This window comes from Harpia harpyja, chromosome 9, assembly GCF_026419915.1.
Source record: "Harpia harpyja isolate bHarHar1 chromosome 9, bHarHar1 primary haplotype, whole genome shotgun sequence".
Classification (NCBI taxonomy): Eukaryota; Metazoa; Chordata; class Aves; order Accipitriformes; family Accipitridae; genus Harpia; species Harpia harpyja.
In genome coordinates this window covers 46,040,482-46,061,004 of record NC_068948.1, presented here as the reverse complement: position 1 = coordinate 46,061,004, position 20,523 = coordinate 46,040,482, and the positions used below count along the sequence as shown (strand labels likewise).

Sequence of the window (20,523 nt, the reverse complement as noted above, 5' to 3'; positions counted from 1 at the left end):
CCGAGGCGAGAGTGTGCCGTGCCCTGCTCCGGCCACGGCAAACTGGGAGGGATGGGGCCGGAGCCGGAGCCGTGGTGGCCAGGAGGACACGGTGGGGACGACGACAACGCCGGCAGCGCCGCCGGCAGCCCCGTGGGATCGGCACGACACGGTGGGGTTGGGGACAGGAGAGGGGACGCTCACCCGGCCCGACCCTGGGCGTCCTGTTCAGCCACAAGAACCGTGCGTACACGCAGCTCTGGGTTTACTCCAGCCAGCAGAGCTCAGTAGTGATGCACACACACGTGCACAAGTGCACACACACGCACACGCATGTGCACACACGCGCACACCCACCCCCCCACGCACGCAGAGCGCACCTGCACGTAAGGCTCCGCACACACTTGTGCACGCAGTACCTGTGCGCAGCAGCACACCCCTGCCCACACGCATGAGATCCGCTTGCACATGCAAGCACACACATACACACCAACACACGCGCCTGCGCACACCGACACACGTGTGCTCCCGTGCACAGAGCTGCGTGCGGGGATGCACGCACAGAGCCTCTGCACACCAATACACGTACACGCCTGCACGTACGGCTCTGCACACACAGCAACACGCTTGCACATGCGCACACAGAACCTGTGCACGCCAGCACACGCATGCCCGCACGCAGGTAGAGCCGTGCACGCAGACGCGTTCATACATACAGAGTCTATACCAATGCACACATGCCCACGTGCAAGAGACCGACTTGCACACGCAGAGCCTTCACCCACCAACACCCGTGTGCCCCCACGCACACATGGCCACACGCAGACCCGCTCACGCCCGCAGAGCCTGTGCACACCCAGACGCGTCCACGTGCACACAGACCCACTGGCAAACGCAGAGCCCGTGCACATCGACACGCGCGCGCGCAGAGCCGCGCGCACCGAGACACGCGTGCGCACCAGCACGCACGGACACACGGTGCCGTGCACAGCAGCAGACACGCGCACGCAGGGCTGCGCGCACCGACACGCGCACGTGCGCGGAGCCGTGCACGCGACACACCCGCGCACAAAGAGCTCGCGCGAACCAGCACGTCCACGCGCGCGGTGCCACGCACGCCGAGCCGCGCGAGCCGGCGCGCGCACGCGCACCAGAAAACACGTGTCCGCACCGAGCTGCGCGCGCTGGTGCGCTTGCGGGGCCACGCGCGCCGGCACGCCCGCGTGCTCAGCACCGCGCGTCTCAGCGCGCCGGTGCGCGCACGCGGCTGTGCGCACCGGCACGCCAGCCCTCCCGTGCACCCGCAGAGCCCCGCTCGCCCCCGCGCTTGCAGCATCCCCGGCTTCCCCCGTCCCCGGCGGGGACCCTACTCCCTCCTGGGGGTGCCCCGTCCGGGCCACGCCGCCCACCGTGCCGCGATGAGGTCCGGTTGGTGGTACATGAACATCCCGGCCAGCATCAGCCCGATGCCCAGGTAGCTGAGCCCGCTCAGGTGGCTGCCAAAGAGGAGTCGGGAGAGGAGCAGGTTGCCCACCGCGGTGACGTTGCCCAGGACGTGGACGGTGAGGGCGGAGGTGAGGGAGAGGACGCAGAAAGTGGCCAGGTTGTAAAGGACGGAGCCCAGGCAGCTGAGCAGGACGCAGGCCCAGAGGGTGCCGTCGTAACGCAGGACGCCCTCCCAGGAGGGACCCACTTCCAGTGCCACGGCCGCCCCGAAGAGCAGGCAGAAACTGGGCAGGGAGGTCAGGCAGAGCAGGGAGAGGGCGTCCAGGTGGTCCTCCTGCAGCAGCAGACCTGGCGGGGGGTGGACGGGGACGGTCAGCAGGACACACGGAACGTCCCGGCGGGGACACCCAGCACGGACGTGAGTTCCCCGCTCGGTGCCCAAGCGGTTTAGAAATTCCTGGGAAGGGGGAAATGGGAGGTGGGGGGGGGGGGAGCTCTTCCATGGGGCTGGGGGTGCCCTGGTTCAGGGGGTGCCCCGGTTTGGGGGGGGTCCCCCCAGTTTGGGGGTCCAGGGTGCCGCAGGGCAGGGTTGGACAGGGCAGTTTTTTCATCCCGTTTTGGAGCAAACGTGGCTTCCACCCCCATCCCACCCATCCTCTTTTTTCAGCCGGTTTTGCGGCCGGCAGTGACATTTCTGGGCACGTGGCCTGTCCCCATGTGTGTCCCCCCCCCGAGTCATCCCAGGACAGTGGGCACAGCCGGGCCGGCTGCCACGCACAGGCATGCATGGGGAGGGGGGGCGTGGGACGGAGCAGCCCCCGTCCACTCTCCCACGTCCCACGGGTGACAAGGGGAGCAGGGTGGGTGCCGGGCGGCGATGTCCTTCGGGTGGCCGCAGCACCCCTTGGTACAGCCGCCAGCGGTCGCTTCCCCCGGGGACGGCACGGGGCGTGCGCCCAGCGCTCAGCCCCACGCTCAGCGCCCGTCCCCCCGCGGTGCCCGCCTGAGTCACCAGCTCCGGAGGAAGCGCTCCCTTCCCGGCCAAAAAAACAACCCGGCCGGCTCCTCTCCGACGCCTGCCAAGGACGTCGCGGTCCCGGGGGGCACCGCGGCTGCCGGAGCGAGTCCCCGGGCATGGGGGGACGATGCCACTCGGCGTGGGGAGTCACGGGGATGGGGACGGGGCAGCTTGGGTGTCCCTGTGCCAGACTAAAGCACTGCCACCCCCCCCCCCCAATGGCTCCAGGACATGGGACGGTGTCACTGGGAGCCAGCAGTGCCCGTGGGCCACCACAGGGCCACCAAGGTGTTTGCTAGGTCACCGACAAACCGGGGGTCACGTCCCCAGGATCACGGCACAGCCCTGAGGGGGGGGGCAGCCGGGTGGGCAAGGGGTGGCACTGGGGCTGGGGTGGCCCCGGGGACCGGGTGGGGAGGGGATGGTGCTGAGGCTGGGGTGACACTGGGGTGACACCAGAGCCAGGGTGGGCAGCGAGTGATGCCGGGGCGACGGGTGGCCCTGGAACTGGGGCGGCACTGGGGCCAAGACGGGCAGCAGGTGGGACGGGGACGGCGCGGCGTCGGCACCGGAGCCGGGGTGGCACCGGGAGCCAGGATGCCGCGAGGGTTGGAGCGGCAAAGGAGCGGCACCGGGGCCAGGGTGGGCAGGGAGCGTCGCCGGCACCGGGGTGACACCAGCACCGTGCCGGCGGGGGGGAGCGCGGTCGGCCGTGCAGGATGGGGACGACGGGCACGGGCGGCACTTACTCTGCTGTACGGACTTGAGGGCGCGGAGGACGGTGGCGGCCAGGAGGAAGCCGCAGCCGGGCTGGTAGATGCGGAGCCCGCCGGCGATGCTGCAGGCGGCCCCGGCGCAGACGGGTCCCATGGCGGCGTACTGCAGCGGGTGGTGCCGCCGGCCCCCCAGCAGCCCCGACAGCAGGAGGGTGACCAGCGGGGTGGTGGTGGCCACCGCCTGCGCCACGTCCAGCTGCACGTAGCTCAAGCCCAGGTTGCCCAACGCCACGCTGGTGCAGAAGGTGAGGCTGAGCAGGTAGATCCTGGCGCGGGGCCGGGGGGCCGGCGGCGACGGCGGCGGTCCCCGCGCCCAGCCCAGCGGGTACCCCACGGCCACCCCCGACAGCATGTGGAGGGACGACAGCAGCAGCGGGTAGCGGAAACCGTGGGTGGCGAAGATCCATTTGTTGAGGCCGGCCATGGTGGTGCCGGCGCCCAGCCAGGCCAGGACGGTGAGGGTCAGGGGCAGCGACGGCCCGGGGGGCGGCCGACCCCCCTCCGCCTGCCCGGGGTCCGGTTTCCAGGGCCGGAGGGTCGCCTCGCCGGCCGTCGTCGCCGCTTCGTCGCCCCGCCGGGACCTCCGGCACATGGGCGCCGGCTCCGCTTCCCCCCGCCGCCGCCGCTCTCCGCTCTGCCCCGTCCTCGCGCGCCCGTGCCGAAAGCCGCCGGCCCCGGGGGGGAGTCGGCGACGGGTAACGGCGGCGACGGTAACGGATCCCCGGCTCCCGCTGGCAGCGGCGGTGGCGTCACCCACCCGGTGGGGTGCTGGCAGGGCTCAGCCCCGGGGTGCCGGTGCCATGCGCCAAGGAGGCAACGCCGGCGGCCGGCAAGCGAGCGGAAAGTTTGGCGATGGCGGGGAGCGGAGGGAGAGAGGCTCCTCCCCGCGGGGCCGCCGCCGCGTCACGGCCGCCTGTGCGGGGGGCACGGGGGTGCGTGGGTGTACCGGGGGGCAACGCAGGGGTGCCCGCCCGGGGATGCCGCTCGGTGCAGCGGGGCCTGCCGGGAACCGGCGGCCCGCGCATCCCCGCCGGAACGGTTTCGGCTGCTGGCGGTAGCCGGAGCAGGAGCACTCGGCGGCCTCCATGGTGACGGCGGCGGTGGGACTGCGTCAGAGCCCCCGGCTGACTCACGCCGGGGCGGCGGTGCAGGCGCCATCGCTCCCCGCCACCCACCCGGCACCGTCGCCCACCCGGGTATCGGCAACCCTGACCCCAAACGGCAGCGGCACCCCCCCGCCCCGGACACCGCAACCCCCGGCTCCGTTCGCCGCCGGCTGCCCCTGGGTGGTTTTGGGGTTGGATTAAATCCCGGGGTTGGGGCGGGAGGGGGGATCACGGAGGTTTGGGACACGCGCGGGAGGTCCGGCTGCGCGTGGCACTGGGGCCACCGAGGTCCCCGAGCCCTCGGGGTAGGTGGGGGCTCAATGGGGAGGGCCGGGGGTCCGTCCCCCCCCCCCAGAGGGTTTACAGAGGAGGACGGCCCCGGCTGGCGGCTTGCTGGGGACGAGCGGCGCTGGCTCGGACTCCCCAAAACCAGCTGCTTTGGGCACCCCAAAATTGGCTGCTCCCACCGGCTGCCTGCCCCATCCCCGAGCGGGGCCGGGACCGGAGGAGCTGCTGGTGTGGGTGCTCCCGACCCACCGTGCCCGTACGACACAGGGCATCGTGCGTGCGTCCCCCTCCTCCTCCCCGGGTGGATTTGGGGTGCTGGCACACGGGGCGCAGGGAAAGCAGGAGGCGGGGAGCCGGCAGGTCCTGTGCCCAAGGCAGAAGTTTCATTGCCATCACCCCCCCGCTCGCCCTCTACCACTCGCTCAGGCGCAGGATGAGGGTCTCCCCGTCGTGAGGTCTGTAGTCGGCGACGCCTGCGGAGAGAAGGTGGGAGAGCGGCCGTGGGGGCTGCCCGGGACCCCCGACGTCTCCCCTGGGGACCCCCGCCCATCACTCACCCATCTGCAGGCTGGTGCTGGGGGCGGTGAGGAGCTGCCAGTAGCTCCGCTTCTGCTGCCGAGCCTCCAGCCCCAGCACCCTGCTCAGAAAGGGGCCCTGGGGGGTGTCCTGGGTGTCAAACCTGGCGGGTGGGAGAGCGGGGTGAGGGTCCGGCCCCGGCACTGCCGGCGCTGGGGCAGATCTGCCGCCAAGGGAGCCAGGCGGCGGGGACCGGGGTGAGACCGTGGCACGGCTGCGGGGCACGTGGCCAGCCCGGGTGTGACAGCCAGGGACCCCAGAGCGTCCCCCCCACCCCGGCACGCGGGGCCACGTACGTGAAGTTGTGGGGTCCCCGCGCGGCGGCTGCCCTGAGCACGTCCAGGAGGGAGGCACCGGCGGGCGCGGGCACCGGCCGGTCGTAGAGTCGGTGCTGGGGACACCGTGGCTCGGGGCACTCCACCACCAGCCGCACCGTCACGTTCCCCGGCAGCTCGGGCGTCAGCTCGGGGCTGAGGGGCGTCAGCGTGTCTGCGGGAAGGAAGCCGCCACGGCACCGATGGACGCCAAGCCACCACCGCGGTGGCATCCGCACCAACCCCATCCCAGCTCCCCCATGTCACCCCACGCCACCCCGGCTCCTACCCGGCTCCTCCCGGCAGCGCATGGAGGCGATGTCCAGGTAAGAGCGGCCATGCAGCACCGGCAGTGCCTGGGCCGCGGTTGCGGCGGTGGTGAAGGCGTCCAGGTTCTCCAGCAGCGCAGCCATGGCCCGGCCGTACGCCGGCTGCATCCGGCACGCATCGGTGGCGATGAAGACCTGGGAGCAGGAGGGAGGAAGGTGGCGGGGCAGTGGCCTGGCGTAGGAGGCAGGTCGGGGCCCCGGGCGGCTGCTTCTTGCCCGGGCACCCATGCCCGCACCTGCGTCTGCATCCACATCTGCACCCGCAGCCACATCTGTGCCTGCATCTGCGCCCACATCTGCGCCGGCACCCGCAATTTGCACCCGCAGCCCTGCTTATGCCTGCGCCCGCATCTCTGCTCGCACCCACGCCCCACCCCGGAGACCCCCCCCCACACGTGACACCCACCTGCATGGCCCACGGCGTGCTGTAGACGTTGCCAAAGAAGCCGTCCCAGCCCTGCGCCTCGACCATCCTCCTCCTCGCCCTGTGCGCGGCCGCCCGCAGCTCCGCCGCCAGCCTGGCCCCCACCGTCCGCTCCCGCTCCAGGCAGGCGAAGGCCAGCGCGGCCACCGCCTCCGTGTCTGCAGGGACGCGGCGTCACCCCGGCTGCCGCACACCCGCCCTGGGGTCCCACCGTCCCGTCTGTCCCCAGGGGGGGGGACACCCTTACCCACGGCGCTGCCGCCGGCGTGCCCGAACCTGCCGTGGTGCTCGGCTGCCAGGAGCCGGCGGATCACCTCCTCCCGCACCCGTTTGCGGTGGACGCACAGCGCCAGCACGCCCAGGCTGTACTGGTAGTAACTGGTGAGGGGCTGGCCGTGCTGCCGGGATCCTGGGGACGAGGCGTGGTGTCACCGGGGCGAGCCGATGGCCCCGCGGCTGGACGTGCCGGCGCATGAGTGGGTGCTCGCCACGGTCGCCCCGTGGGGATGCTCTCACCTGCCCAGTCCTCCTCCAGGTAGTACTTCAGCCATGTCACCAGTGAGCGCTGGGGACCGGGCTCTGGCGGGGGACAAGTGGCCCGTAGCCCCAGCAGGTACAGCGCCAGCCGCCCCGTCTCCGGCCACTCCGCCTCAGCCCTCCTGCAAGCCGCCGTGTCAGCTCTCGCCGGCGGCACCGCGCCGGGGGGCCGTCACCCCACCGGTGGAGGGGACCGTCCCCGTGGGACGGACACACACACACGTACGTGGTGTGCTCGGTGGCCACGGCGTCCTGCTGGGGGTGGCTGTGGGGCGCAGCGTGGGGCCGGAGAGCTGCCTGCACGCTCCTGTGGGGACTCAGCACGAGTGCCGGGGCGGCGTGGGGGTCGGGGGACGTCCCCCAGGGGTACATGGGGGGGGACCCGGTGTCCTCCCTTGGGACCTACCGGCCGTAGCGGTGCTGGAAGGCGTCCTGCAGCCGCGCCAGGTACCGCTTCTCCCCGCGCAGGTCGTGGTCGCCGGCCAGGCGAAGGGCCAGGTAGACGCTGGGGTCGGGGTCCCGCGCCGGATCCGCCGCCAGCCCCAGCAGCCGGGCGCTCAGCGCCCGCACCGCTGCTGCCGCCTCCCCCGGGGCTTCTACCCGCCCCAGGGCCCCGGGGAAAGAGAGCGGAGGGTGAGGGGGCCAAGCCCACCCCAAGCACTTGCCTCACGGCATCTGCAGCCCCCGGCACCGGTTGCGTGGGGCCGCGGTGGCGATGGAGACCCAGCACCCCCAACCCTGCCGCGAGCCCCGTGCCCCTTGCGGCCCTCCTTCGAGTGCCAAAACCTCCAAATGTCTCCCCTCAAAAAATGGGGAAGAAACAAAATAAGATACGTGACATGACGTGGGAGCATGGAGAGCTCAAACCGCTGTCCCCAGGGACCCTGCGGGACCTGTGGGAGGTGGGGGGCTGCGGGTGTAGGAGCAGGGCAGGTTGGCTCTGGGCTTTGGCCAGGGGAAGGGGGCACAGGAATAAGGCTTAACCCCGGCGGGCGCTGGGGAGAGCTCAGCCCTGGAAAACTCATCACTGGAGGGGTTTCATGAGGTCAGCGTCCTCCCCGGGGCCGGGACACGGGGCTGGAGTACGGGATGGTGCCCGTCCCCCCCAGCCCCGCTCCTCAGGGACCTCTCCACCGCCGCAGCCAGGTCAGGGACCCGCTCCAGGCACCGTCCCGTACGGGCGAGACCCCCGGCTCCAGTGGGGTCCCCAGGCGGGATGTGGGGGTCCGGGGGCTTCGGGTGGTGGCCGGCTGCCGTACTCACCACAGAGCTGGGCAGGCAGGACCGCAGCCTGCAGCAGGATGAGGAGCAGCCACATGCCGGAGCGGGGCGGTGGGTGCCACGGCACGGCACGGCTGGCAGCCCGGCAGAGCCTGGCCGAGCCGAACCGGGACACCGCCGGGGATGGGAGGGTGTTGCAAGAGGCCGTTTCCGCACACCGGGGCCGAGTCAGCAGAAACAGGAAAGGACTTTGGCTGGAGGCGAAGCAAAGGGAAGCGGGACCACCCCGCGCCGGAGCAGAGATAAGTGCTCACGGCCGCTCTTTCCTCCCAGCTCCCTGACCTGGCACGAACTGCGTGAGCATCGAGGTCTCCTTGCCCTCCGCACCACGGCCGGGGCAGCGAGACCCAAACTGCGGGCGTTTGGGTCAAAATCACCAGTCAAAGTTAGCAAAAAAAAACAAAGGAGGGATGAAAACCCCCAAAATCCCGCGCCCTCCATCCCCGCAGCCTTGGAAAGCGATGACTCCACTGCTCGCCTGGAAACTGGATTTTTATTGAAAACAAGGATTAATCAGCCCCGCTCGGCAGACGAGGGGTGGGTATGGGGGTGCTGAACCCCCAAAAATAAATCCCCGCAGCCAAGGGGAGGTGGGGGGGGTGTCTCCGGGCGCTGCTGGGGCTCGGGTCTCTGCCTGCTGGGGGACAGCACCACGGCTCAGCTCCAAGCTGACCGTGGGCCCGCACGGTGTCGAGACAAACCCGCATCCCACCCGTGGGATCAGGCTGGGAACCCAAGGGCCACGAAACCCTCCCGGAGACATCTCACCCACCCCAGCTCGGGGATGTGACCCCCAGACACCTGTGAGAGCTCGCTGGTGCCCTGGGGACAGGGATCCCCGGCAGGTTGGGACGGACAAACCCCCGTCGTGGGCGTCTGTCACCCCCCCGGGAGATGCCCCGGTCCCGGGGAGATGCCCCGGTCCCCGGAGACTCGCCGTGCGGGGACACGGGGTCCGGCCGCCTCCGAGGCAAGGGGAAAATCTGGGGGAGAAAGGACGGGGCGTGGGGCAGGCAGGAGCTGCCAGAGCTCGGGCTGAGGGAGGCCGAGGCAGCCGGGCCTTCCCCCCGGGGACCCCCCGCACTCGCCCCACCGACGGCCCCTACAGAACGGGGAGCCCCGGGGACGGAGCCCCGGTCCCAGGGGCTGATCTCAGCTTGGGGGGAACCCCCAGGGCCCGGGCAGGGACCTGCCCAGCTCCGCTATCCCCGCGGGTGGCGGAGAGCCCCGGGGCCGCCCCAGGCCCGGTGCCTCGATACCTCCCGGTGCCTCGATACATCCCGGCATGCTCCGCGCCGCCCCGCTATATCCCAGCGTGCCCTGCGCCGCAGGACCCCCCCTTCTCCCTCCTGCCTGGGCCGAGCGGGCTGCCCGCGGCGCGCCTGACCCGGACCGGCCCCGCGTCCTGCCCGTCCTGCCCGCTTTTCCCACCCTTCCCGCTCTGTTCGCGCTGCCCACGCTGCTCACGCTGCCCCCATGACCGGCGTGGGGCGGCTCCGGTGGGCGCAGACCGCGGGTCCCGGGCGCAGGCAGGTCCCGGGCAGGCCGGGGTCCTGCGGCGCGCCGGGAGCACGTGGGCAGCGGCGGCGGCGGCGGCGGAGCAGCCATGGGCGGGCTGGAGAAGAAGAAGGTACGGCGGGGCGGCCCGGCCGCCTCCACACACCTCCCCTCCGGCACCGGAGCGCCCTTTTCCCCGTTGCCACGTTCACGCTCCCCGGGGCCGGTGCCTCCTCCCACCCCGGTGCCCTCCCTCCCTCCGGTACCGGTGCTCGCCCCTGTCTGCTCCCTCCATCTCCGGTGCCGGTAACAGCCCCCCCCCCCCCCCGCCGCGGTAGCGGTGCTCGCCCCTGTCGTGCTCATCCCCCTTCCTCCGGTCGCCGTGCCCCCCCCTTCTCCGGTACCGGTGTCCATCCATGCCGTGACACCCGGTGCCGGTGTTCCCCCCCCCCCCCAAGCTGGCTGTGCCCGGTGGCCTCTTTCTGCCTTCCCCCCCCGCCGGTTCCCGTTTTTCCTCCCTCTCCAGCCGCGGGAGCTGCGGGCCTGCCCCTCCTGCCCCCCCCTTCCCGGTCGCGGGGCTGCCCTCGCCGCCCCCCCCCCCCCCAATTGCCGAGCCCCCCCGACACCCCCATCTCTCCCCAGTACGAGCGGGGATCCGCCACCAACTACATCACCCGCAACAGGGCGCGGAAGAAGCTGCAGCTGAGCCTGCCCGACTTCAGGTGCGCCCGTGACCCCCCCTGAACCCCCCCAAGCCTCTCCCCGGACCCCCCTCCAGGACGAGCAATAGGAGATTGAGCTCCCTGGTGGGTGCGTGGGGTGGCCTTTTCCGTAGGGAGTGGTGGTGGTGTCCTGAGGTTTCAGGCTGTTGAGTTTTGGGGTTTCCTACCCCCCCCGAGGGGTGGCAGCACCGGAGGGTAAAGGGTCCCGGGGGGGGGGTTCTGGTTTGGGTGCACGGGTGCTGCGTGTCTCACCCTCGTCGCCATTACCAGGCGCCTCTGCATCCTGAAGGGGATTTACCCCCACGAGCCCAAGCACAAGAAGAAGGTGAACAAAGGCTCCACCGCAGCCAGGACCTTCTACCTCCTCAAGGATATCAAATTCCTCCTTCACGAGCCCATCGTCAACAAATTCCGGGAGTATAAGGTAATTATCCTGCACGAGACCCCTGGGGTGGTGCCTGAGGGGCTGCTCGAGGCTCATCCTCTCCTGCAGAGCCCCCGGCCTTCCCCTCTCCCCGCAGGTGTTTGTCCGGAAGCTCCGGAAGGCGTACGGGAAGAGCGAGTGGAGCACCGTAGACCGGCTGAAGGACAACAAGCCCAGCTACAAGCTCGACCACATCGTGAAGGAGAGGTGAGCCACCGGCCGAATCCCAGCAGAGCTGTCCTCTTTTAAGGGAGGAGCTTTCCTTGCAGCCACCTGGACGTGTGGAGCCTTTGCCGTGTCTGTCCCTCTTTAGGAATCCACCTCCCGTATATATTCTGGGGGTTTTGACAGAAACCGGTGTTTCTGGGCTGGAGGAGAAGGCTGTAGTGTGCTGCACGCTGGCTGCAGCAAAGCATGAGTGAGCAGGGAGTGCCTGGCCATCCTAGATATCTCCAGGAAGATGCTGAGAGCTCTCTTCCTCTCTCTGAGCGGTGTTTTCCTTGGAGGGAGGGACGGTGGAGGGCGAATCACGGCAACAGAGTTGGTGGATTTGGTGGCAGTGAGAGAGGAGAGGACCCAGGAGGGAGGGAACCTGCTCTGGCAGGTCTCTTTGTTGTCCCGGTGGTGTCCAGGACCTCGCTGTGCTGGGAGAAACAGCACCGAGAGGCAGGCGCTGCCCTGACAAGCTGCGTGCTCGGGAGGGGAAATGGTCTGGGCATCTGTTGGCCATGCTGCCACTTGAGCTGTGGGGCTGTGCGGTCTCCCTCCGACTGCCAGCGTTTGAGTCCTGCAGCTTTCGTCCGGGCCTCGTCCCTCTGGCCGAGGAGCACCACGTGCTGGTGTGCTGCACCGCAGGCACGCTTGTTCTCGGTGGGTCCAGGCTGGGATTCCCCAACACTCAGTCCCTGCGGGTGCCCTAAAACCTGTTTTCACCCACTTTGTAGTCAGGGGTGTTGCCATCCCCTGGCCAGGGAGGTTCCTGGCTCCCCGGGGAGCTGCTTGGAGCTCCCTCTGTGACCGCGGGCTCCCCGGTGCCCAGGAGGGACACCCCGTCCCTGTGCGTCGCTAGCTTTGGTGGGACCTGTGGGAGGTGGATGCTCCATGGTGCCCGTTCCTGTCTCACGGGAGGTCTCCATCAGCCCCAGCAGCTTTTGGTGGACGCTGGGGCTGGGTGTGATTCCCCCTTCTCTTGCCCGAGCACAGGTACCCAACCTTCGTAGACGCGCTGCGGGACCTGGACGATGCCCTCTCCATGTGCTTCCTCTTCTCTACCTTCCCGCGGACGGGCAAGTGCCACGTCCAGACCATCCAGCTCTGCCGGCGCCTGGCCGTGGAGTTCCTCAACTACGTCATCGCCTCCCGCTCCCTGCGCAAGGTGGGTGCTGCAGGGAGGGAAGGGGCCAAGACCTCCCTGCCCCGGGGGGGCTGTGGAGGCGGGGATGGTGGACTTGTGCCCCAGGAGGGCACCGGGCCAGCTGTGCTGACAGCTTCAAATGGGGAACGAGTCCTGCCGGGCCACCTGTGACACTCCCCTGATGGAACGTGCTGATGGGAGAAGGGTTAATGAGGACAGGGACGAGGGAGCATCCGTGGCCTTCCTCCCTCTGAGCCCTTGCTCTATTCCCTGCCAGGTCTTCCTCTCCATCAAGGGCATCTACTACCAGGCCGAGGTGCTGGGGCAGCCCGTCACCTGGATCACCCCTTACACCTTTGCCCACGATGTGAGTACCTGGGAAGAGCGCGGCAGGATCCGTGCGGGACCTGCGCTGCCGCTGCCTCGCTGCTTCCTTCCCTGTGGCCGGGGAAGGGTTGAGGGACCGTCCGGTGGCTCTCGTGCTGCAGAGGCAGACAAGGCTGTGGTGGAGACCACGGGGCCCAGCTCGGGAGGCATGCGGGGACACAACCCTCTCCTACCTCCCGGGATGGCTCTACCTGTGTCCTCTGTGGCTGGCTGTACCAGTCTCCCCGGTTCCTTATTTCCTCTTGTCAATTATTAAAATGTGCCTTAATCAGCAATTAAAGATTAACCTGCAGGAATGGGGCTGGTGGCACTTAGGGAAGAGCCGAGTCAGACCCCGCACCCTGTGCCAGGGTGGTTCTGCTGCATCCCCTGTGCAGTCCGGCCAGGCGGAAGGGTGAGAGGAAAGCTGTGGGTGCCACCGTGCCAGGACAGCTGCGCGGCTGTGCTGCACCTTGCCAAGATCCTCGGCAGGCAGGAGTTCGCTGTCACGGCAGCGCGCTCTCGTTTTGCTCCTGGGTTTTCCAGGGCTTGGCAGAGTTGGGTTGAGGCTTTCCAGCTTTGTGGCCTTTGGTATGGCCCGTGCTGGGGCTCACATCCCCACCTCACCCCGCACCATCTCCTCGGCCAACCCATGTCCTTCCTGGCCAGTATTACTTCTCGCTCCCTTGAGTTCTGGCTGTTGTGGGACTGACTGGGTCCCTGCCGGGTTTGGCTCCTTGTCCTGCTCTTGTCTGGCTTTGCCACGGCCTGCACTTCTCCCCTGGAGGAGCAGAGTCCCTGGGGCAAGCCACCAAGGTCCCCATCTGTGATGGGATGAGGTGCTCCATCTGTCCACGCAGGTCCCTTCACGGAAGGGTGGCAGCGGGGCCCCGTGTAGCAGCCTGGAGAACTCTCTCTGCCCAGGGGCTGGTGGTGGCTGAGGATCTCCAGACCTCACTGTGAAGGGGGCAGGACCCTCCTCCCTGTGTGGATGGGACGGGCTCCTGTCCCTGCAGAGGGGATTCCGGTCCTTTGTCCTTGTGTCCTCAACCCTTCCCATCTGCTTGCAGCACCCCACAGATGTGGATTACCGTGTGATGGCCACTTTCACCGAGTTTTACACCACCCTGCTGGGCTTCGTCAACTTTCGCCTCTACCACTCCCTCAATCTGCTCTACCCCCCCAAGGTGAGGCCGCCACCTGCCCCAGGGACATGCCACGCTGGCCTGAGCCTGGTGGGACCGCCTGGCGTGGGTGATTGGAAGCGAGCCCGTGTTGGGAGGGTCAGGGTGGCAGAGGGGGGGATGTCTGGGGGCTCTTAAGTTTGGGAGCTGCATCCCCACCTTTCTGTTTCTCCCCAGATCGACGGCCAGGCTGATGTTGAGCTGAAGCCCGTGGAGGGCAAGGAGTACGCCATGGATTCGGAGAGCTACCTGGAGGTGAGGGACGCTACTGTCACCGTGGTCCGTGGGAGGACGCTGCACGGTCTTGGTGACCTCCTCCTGGCGTGGGGCGCTCGGCGTGCGGGGACCGAGGAGCGGAGCCTGATCCCTGCGTGGCAGGGAGGACTGGTCCCAAACTCCTTGCGCCCTCATGCTGGCCAAGGGAAGAGCTGTGCTTGGCCTCAGGGGCCACTGGCCTCCCCCCTGCATGGCGGGGGACCCTCCGAAGCCCCAGTGCTGGGGACTGCAGGGTGGGACAGTATATGGAGGAGGCTGAATATCTGTCTAGTCCCTAGGTCTTTTGACCTCTTGCTCTGAGAAATTGCCTTCTCCTTCCTCCATGAGCCTTCCCCTTTTCCCATCCCCAAAGCACTGGCTGGGCGTGACAGTTTCTCGGTCTCTTCCCGCTGCAGAAACTGTCGGCTCTGAGCGCCAGCCTGGCCCGTGTGGTGGCACCGACCCACGAGGACGAGGTGGAGATGGATGAGTTCCCAGTGGAGGGGGTAAGAGCCTGGTGGGGGGGCTCAGCCCTGGCCTTGGGCGATCCTGTCTGCAGTATGTCTTGTGCCCAGCAAAGGCTGGCAGGGCCTAGTGTGATGCTGGGAGGGACTGGCAGGAGGATGGAGACAGCATCCGAGAGCCCTCCTTGCAGAGAGAGGCTTGGCAGGGGCTGTTCTTGGGGAGGGGACTGAATGCTTTGCTCTGAGCAGGAGACCGCAGAGCAGATGGACGCGAGGAAGAAGGAGCAGGAGGCGCTGGAGAAGCACAAAAAGCTGTTTGAAGGGCTGCGGTTCTTCCTCAACAGGGAGGTACCTCGAGAGCCACTGGCATTCATCATCCGGTACGTGGTGGGCAGGCTGTCCCTCGGCAGGCCTGCTACACCTTGCTTGCCTCCCCCAGCCTCTCTATGAGGATTTTGAGGCCAATCTGCCTGATGTCCTGCAGGCGAGGTGACCTTGAGGGTCCCTCCTGCCCGTCTGACTCCTCGGCGGGTTTTGCTGGCAGGTGCTTTGGCGGCCAGGTCTCCTGGGACAAGTCCCTGTGCATTGGTGCCACCTACGACGTGAGCGACCCCTCCATCACCCACCAGATTGTTGACCGGCCCCGGGTGGAGCAGCAGGTTGTTGGCAGGTGAGGCGGGTGGCCTGTCCCCAGAATGGCCACGAGGGCTAGCTAGCTGTCCCACGCTCTGTCCGCTCCCTTGCGGCCCCGTGTGCTCCAGAGCCTGAGGTGGGAGGAAAGGGTCTGAGCCTGTGTCCCGCTGCCCCACAGGTACTATCTGCAGCCTCAGTGGGTCTTCGACTCCGTGAATGCCAAGCTGTGCCTCCCCGTGGCCGACTACTTCCCCGGCGTGCTGCTGCCCCCGCACCTCTCGCCCTTCGTGACGGAGCAGGAAGGAGACTACGTCCCTCCTGAGAAGCTGAAGCTGCTGGCCATGCAGAGGGGCGAGAACCCAGGTGATGCGGGGCTCCGAGGCCGGAGGAGCTGAGGAGCCGGGCAGCGTTGCTGCCTTGGCAGAGCTGTGCCTGCTCCGGGGCCAGCGACTGCTCTCCTGTTGGTAACAGTGGTGTCTCTGTAGATGAAGAGAGTGAGGAGGAGGAGGAAGAAGAGGAGGAAGAGGAGGATGAGAATGACAAAGAAGAGGAGGAGGAGGAAGATGAGTCTGAAAAAGAAGAGGAGATGAAATTAAAGAAGATGGAAGAGCAGAAGACTCAGAGCAACAAGGTATGGTGCCCGGCAGCGGGGTGGGACCCCCAGGAGGAGGCAGCTCTGGTGAGCTCTGTCCCTGCTGGGGCTCTGCTCGCTGTGGGGCGTCCGGGCCGAGTCCCTGTTCTGGGACTGCTGTGGCTCTGCTGCTCCTGCGGCAGCTGCCACACTTCTGGGTCCTGGACCCATGTTCATGAGCTGCAGCTGCCATTCATGCTCAGGACCTGCTGCCTGGTCTGGAGGGTGCTGCGGCTCTTCCGTGGCCCCCAGTGAATGGTGTGGAAACGTCTGTCCCCGGGGAAGGGTGGTGGGTTCCCAGTGTCCGGGGTCCTGAGCTTTCCGGCTCCCCGCAGGCGCTGCCTGTGAAGGTGACTGCTGGCAAGCTGCGGCTGGAGGACAAGCAGCGCCTGGAGCAGGAGCAGCAAAGCGAGGAGAAGCGTCTGGCCATCATGATGATGAAGAAAAGGGAGAAATACCTCTACAGGAAGATCATGTTTGGCAAGAAGCGCAAAGTCCGAGAGGTACGAGCGTAGGGCTGCTGTGGGCCAAGGACCCTCGCCTGGATCCTGGTGCTAGCTCTTCCCAAATCAGCTTGCAGCTATGGATCACTAAAGCTGGGTTTGTCCCTATCTCGGGGGAGAGGGAGCAGCCTCTGCTTCCGATACTGTGCCAGCTCTGGGCTGCTCCTTCCACTCCTCTCTGTACCTGGTGAGGGCACTGAGTGAAGGTGGGCAAGGGTGAGGCTCTACGAGCCTCTTCTCCAGCATCACCAGGCTGCGGTCTCTCGACCCTGGCAGGGCAGAGCTCCTTGTGCTCCCTCAAGGCCGTGGCTTGTGCTCAGCAAGGGAAGCTGCTGCCCTTCTCTGTGCCCCATGCCCGACCTGGGTGCCAGCAGTAGATGGGTCCATCTCTCCCACGTACAGCTGGAGAGTTTGGTGGGACCGAGGGTAGAGCAGCCCTCGGTGTCTGCAGACCGGTCTGACTGTGGGTCTCGGGGGTTTCTCCACAGGCGAACAAACTCGCTGCGAAGAGGAAAGCCCATGACACTGCCGTCAAAGAGGAGAAAAAGAAAAGCAAGAAGGCGCGACGAGCATGACGGGGCCCCGGGGCTCCCTGGAGGCGCTGGCTGGATGGCCGCGCCCTGCAGACAACACCATTGCGTTTGGGTGAAAAACCCTCAGCTTTGCTCTTGGGACAGAAATGCTAAATTAAAACATTTCCCATCTGTAAATACACTTCCCACTGTGCCTTTCCCGGGGCTCCCTCGGCTCCCCTCCGCCGATGCCACTGGCCGTCCTGGCCTGGGCTGCAGGATCGGTGTCACGAGGACTGTCGTCTTCATGCTGGTGCCACCTCTGCCTCCTGACCTGCAGGGGTGGTGAGCGAGGAAGAGGAGGCCAAGGAGAGCTCTGGGCTCTTGCAGGTCCCTCTGGGATTGTTCCTTTTGCATTTGCACAGCTCTGGGCAGAGGAGCCGAGCCCCCGTGGCAGAGCAGGAGCTCTCCAGGGCTCCCAGCACGGCAGGGCATTGTGGCATGTTTTGGAGGCTCGGCACAAAGAGCGGGGTTTTGGCGGAGAGGAGTCCGCAGCAGAGGGAGCCCGTCCTCTGCCCAGCCCGGAGCTGCCCTCCAACATCCACATGGTAGGCCGTACTTCTCTTGTATTTTTATTTTTAATTAAAGAAGGTGACGCTTCCCTGGTGGCCCGTGTTGTCTGTTCCCTTCTGGCCGTGACGGGGTGGCACGACTGCGCTGTGCTCGGTGCTCTGCCCGGTCCTGGGCACGGCGGAGGAGGCACAGATCAGTTCATCCGAGGCACGTGTGGGGCTGGAGGTGGCTCCTCATCCTGCACTGGGTGAGTAGGTGGGAGATGGAGCAGAAGCCTGGCCCCTGCTCCAGGTACCACAACCCATGGACACCATGGCTGTTACCTTGGTCCTTGTCACCCTTTGCCAGTCCTTGTTCCCAGCGGCAGGTTTGAGTAGGGTCTGCTCCATTCCCGGCTGGGTGCCGAGAGCCAACTCTTGAATCCGTTTTGTTCAACCAGGGGAAACGCAAAGTCCTGCCCCTGGGGAGGAGCAGCCCCAGGCACCAGGATGTGCTGGGGACCACCAGGCTGGAAAGCAGCTCTGTAGAAAAGGACCTGGAGGTCCTGTTGGGCGCAAGCTTGACCGTGAGCCACCAACGTGCCCTCGGGGCAAAGAGGGTTAATGTTGAGGAGTGTTGGAGGAGGTTGAGGGAGGTGATCCTGCCCCTCAGTGCTGTTGAGGCCACTCATGGAGTGCTGTGTCCAGCGCTGGGCTCCCCAGTGCGAGACATGGATGCTGGAGCAGGTCCAGCGAAGGGCCACCAAGATGATGCAGAGACTGGAGCATCTCTCCTGGGAGGAAGTGGTTGAGCCACCATCCCTGGAGGTATTCAAAAAGCGAGTAGACGGGGTACTTCAGGACATGGTTTAGTGGGCATGGTTGACGGTTGGACTCGATGGTCTTGAAGGTCTTTTCCAACCTAAATGATTCTATGAAAGGCTGCGAGAACAGACTGGAGAAAACAAGGTTCAGGGGGATCTCATCAATGGGTAGAAACACCTGAAGGGAGGGTGTGAAGATGGAGCCATGTTCTTCTCAGTGGTGTCCAGTGCCAGGACATGAGGCGATGGGCACAAACTGAAAGCCAGGAGGTTCTTCTGAACATCAAGGAGCACTTCTTCACCGAGAAGGTGACTGAGCAGTGGCACAAGGTTGCCCAGAGAAGCAGTGGAGTCTCCATCCATGGAGATATCATGAGCAGGGAGGTTGGACCAGCTGGCCTTCAGAGGTGCCTCCAACCCCACTGGGAGGTTTTTGGGGCTCGCTATCCCTTTCTCTACCTTCCTCCAGCAAGAGGCCAGGGGGGAGTGATTTTTTTTTTTTTTTTTTGGGGGGTGAAGGGGAGGTTATTTGGGGGGTCTTAGCTGAGATAAAGCAACACATGGAGAAACTAGGACCGCCATGGCCGATGCTGGGGCCGCCGACCCCACGGATGCGCTCTGTGCATCCGTGGGGTCGGCGGCCCCAGCATCGGTGGTGTTATCCCCCCCCCGCCTTTCCCCTGAATCTTGTTTTTTTTCCCCCAAAAACAGCCACACACACACACATATTTCCTCGCTGGGGCCTAGGCACAGCCGTGAGGCCTGTTCATGGCTGTCCTGGGGAGAGGAGGAGGGTAACGCTCCATTGTGCAAGATTTATGGGGTTTTTTTCCCCTTTTCTGGCTCATTTTGGAGGTCGGGAAGGGGTGTCCCGAGGTGGGGGTGGATTGCCGTAGGGTTTTGTTGAGCGTGGCCTCGTCGGGGTGCGAAGGTTGTGTCGTTTCGTGGGGCTGACGTGGACAGCCCCGTCTCCAGCCGCGGCGGAGGCTGTGGTATCTCATGGGGCTTTATAGGGACACCCTCGTCCGTAGCGGCGGTAAAGGTCGTGCCGTCAAACGGGGTTTTTTTGGGGACACCCCGTCCCCAGCCGTGGTGAAGGCTGTGTCATCTTATGGGGCCTTTTATGGGGATGCCTTCTCTCCGGCCATGGGAAAAGCTGGTTGTCTCACGGGGCTTTGATGGCGACACCCTTGTCCTCCGCTGTGGTATTTCACGGCATTTTCACGGAGACACCTTGTTCCCAGCTGTGGTGACGGCTTCGTAATCTTATGGGGCCGTTTATGTGGATACCATGGCCCCAACCATGGTGAAGACTCTTTCTTCTGCCTTTCTTTTCTCTTTTTTTTTTTTTTGTTTTCAGGGTTTGGGATGGTTTTGCCTTCATTTCCCTTTTTTTTTTTTTTCTCTTTCTTTTTTCCCCCTTCCTTAACTTCACCTCTCTGAAAAGGAGGAGGTTTGACCACTTGGGACCTCCCGGGGCTTCCACCGTGGGGCAGGAGACCACGAATGGAGCTTCCCAACCCCACCAGTGCCACCGGACACCCGTTCCTGAGCACCCACAGGCATCGTGCCGGGGCGGCAGATAAGGAAAAAGCGCTGGGACCGGCAGGCAGAGCCAGCCACAGGCAGCAGCCCCACTGCCGGGCTGCCCGGCCAGTTGACCGCAAACCGGTTGTGCCACCTCGACGGCCACCGGTTCCCCCTCTTTCGCCAGCGCTAATGACAGCTTTTCTGTCTGATAAAGGCACCTGACGCCACGTTTGGTCAACGAGTGCCTGACGGGGCCAAGCCCTGGCCCGGAGAAGGTGTGCCACCACGGTGCTGCTGCCTGCCCCTCCGACCAGCCGCTCGGGCTCCGCACCAAATCCCTCCGGATCTCCAGCTCCGGTGCACGCTTCCCCGGCGGTCACGGTTTTTGGCGTGAGTGCTTTGTACCCTCAAATCTGGGGGGGGCGGGGGGGGATTTGCTCTGCCCCGATCCCGGGGGGGGACGGGGGACATCATGGTGGAGCCCTCCTGGGGATGGTTTATACCCCATGGGGTGTGGGAGACAGGGCGCCGTGGTTCCCCAGCTCGTTTAATCGCGTCCCGAGGCTGTGAGCATCCCTTGGTTGAGCTGCCGCATCCCGGCTGCCGTGGTCCTCTTCCAGCTGGAAACCCTTTGGAGCGCCATCCACAAAAAAGGGGGAAACCTGGAATTAAAAGAGGTGCCCTGCGGAGAGGGGGGGTGGGGTGGCTCCTTGCGCCCACGCCGCTGTTTCCAGGGAAAATCCAGGTAAGGGCAGGGAATGGTGAGTGGCTGGAGCTGGAGCAGGCGGCGGAGCCGGAGGTGTTATTTAATCTGTTGTCGTGGTTATTTCATGCAGCAGCCTTTACCCATGATAAATGGGCCTGGGGGGCCAGGGGGAAAGAGGTGGGCGATAAATCCTGGGTGTGACTCTAGCCAGGGCTGGGTGCAGCTGGAAACACGTCAAATAAGGGCTCGGGGGGGCAGGGGGCCGTGCGCTCGGGCTTTACGCTGCCTCTGAG

General features: G+C 66.3%; 3 protein-coding genes across 5 annotated transcripts; 1 reads left to right on the top strand and 2 right to left on the bottom strand.

Annotated features, from left to right (window-relative positions):
• Positions 1–1,272: 1,272 nt before the first annotated feature.
• SLC35E4 (solute carrier family 35 member E4) lies at positions 1,273–4,428 on the bottom strand. The gene is made up of 2 exons (XM_052798129.1): positions 3,193–4,428; positions 1,273–1,773 (listed from the first exon to the last, which is right to left on the bottom strand). Exons 1-2 carry the CDS (start codon positions 3,809–3,811, stop codon positions 1,346–1,348), a joined length of 1,047 nt encoding a protein of 348 aa, XP_052654089.1. The 5' UTR covers positions 3,812–4,428; the 3' UTR covers positions 1,273–1,345.
• A 546-nt stretch (positions 4,429–4,974) lies between these two features.
• TCN2 (transcobalamin 2) lies at positions 4,975–8,428 on the bottom strand. Of its 3 annotated transcripts, none has more exons than XM_052797887.1 (10): positions 8,057–8,428; positions 7,200–7,389; positions 7,020–7,100; positions 6,773–6,912; positions 6,504–6,665; positions 6,239–6,414; positions 5,793–5,967; positions 5,486–5,678; positions 5,171–5,292; positions 4,975–5,086 (listed from the first exon to the last, which is right to left on the bottom strand). In XM_052797887.1, the coding sequence occupies exons 1-10, from the start codon at positions 8,109–8,111 to the stop codon at positions 5,025–5,027; spliced, it is 1,356 nt and encodes a 451-aa protein (XP_052653847.1). In that variant the 5' UTR covers positions 8,112–8,428; the 3' UTR covers positions 4,975–5,024. The 3 variants fall into 3 exon arrangements, with proteins under 3 accessions (XP_052653847.1, XP_052653845.1, XP_052653846.1); XM_052797885.1 differs by having other exon boundaries at positions 6,773–6,915; positions 8,057–8,427; XM_052797886.1 differs by having other exon boundaries at positions 6,773–6,915; positions 7,200–7,386; positions 8,057–8,427.
• Positions 8,429–9,608: 1,180 nt separating this feature from the next.
• PES1 (pescadillo ribosomal biogenesis factor 1) lies at positions 9,609–17,280 on the top strand. Its single transcript, XM_052797572.1, has 15 exons — positions 9,609–9,704; positions 10,214–10,293; positions 10,564–10,717; positions 10,815–10,924; positions 11,921–12,092; positions 12,349–12,438; positions 13,508–13,624; positions 13,799–13,876; positions 14,293–14,382; positions 14,590–14,720; positions 14,885–15,010; positions 15,152–15,336; positions 15,459–15,604; positions 15,940–16,107; positions 16,596–17,280. The coding sequence occupies exons 1-15, from the start codon at positions 9,681–9,683 to the stop codon at positions 16,680–16,682; spliced, it is 1,758 nt and encodes a 585-aa protein (XP_052653532.1). The 5' UTR covers positions 9,609–9,680; the 3' UTR covers positions 16,683–17,280.
• The last annotated feature ends 3,243 nt before the right edge of the window (positions 17,281–20,523 follow it).

Excerpts from the sequence above, each read along its gene's own strand:
- SLC35E4 (XM_052798129.1), bottom strand. The coding sequence starts at position 3,811 with ATGTGCCGGAGGTCCCGGCGGGGCGACGAAGCGGCGACGACGGCCGGC. Across the intron at positions 1,774-3,192 it reads CCTCAAGTCCGTACAGCAGA|GTCTGCTGCTGCAGGAGGAC; the intron begins GTAAGTGCCGCC and ends ACCCCCCGCCAG.
- TCN2 (XM_052797885.1), bottom strand. The coding sequence starts at position 8,111 with ATGTGGCTGCTCCTCATCCTGCTGCAGGCTGCGGTCCTGCCTGCCCAG. Across the intron at positions 5,679-5,792 it reads GCGCTGCCGGGAGGAGCCGG|ACACGCTGACGCCCCTCAGC; the intron begins GTAGGAGCCGGG and ends TCCTTCCCGCAG. Across the intron at positions 5,293-5,485 it reads CGGGGACCCCACAACTTCAC|GTTTGACACCCAGGACACCC; the intron begins GTACGTGGCCCC and ends CCCACCCGCCAG.
- PES1 (XM_052797572.1), top strand. The coding sequence starts at position 9,681 with ATGGGCGGGCTGGAGAAGAAGAAG. Across the intron at positions 10,294-10,563 it reads CTGAGCCTGCCCGACTTCAG|GCGCCTCTGCATCCTGAAGG; the intron begins GTGCGCCCGTGA and ends CGCCATTACCAG. Across the intron at positions 16,108-16,595 it reads AGAAGCGCAAAGTCCGAGAG|GCGAACAAACTCGCTGCGAA; the intron begins GTACGAGCGTAG and ends GTTTCTCCACAG.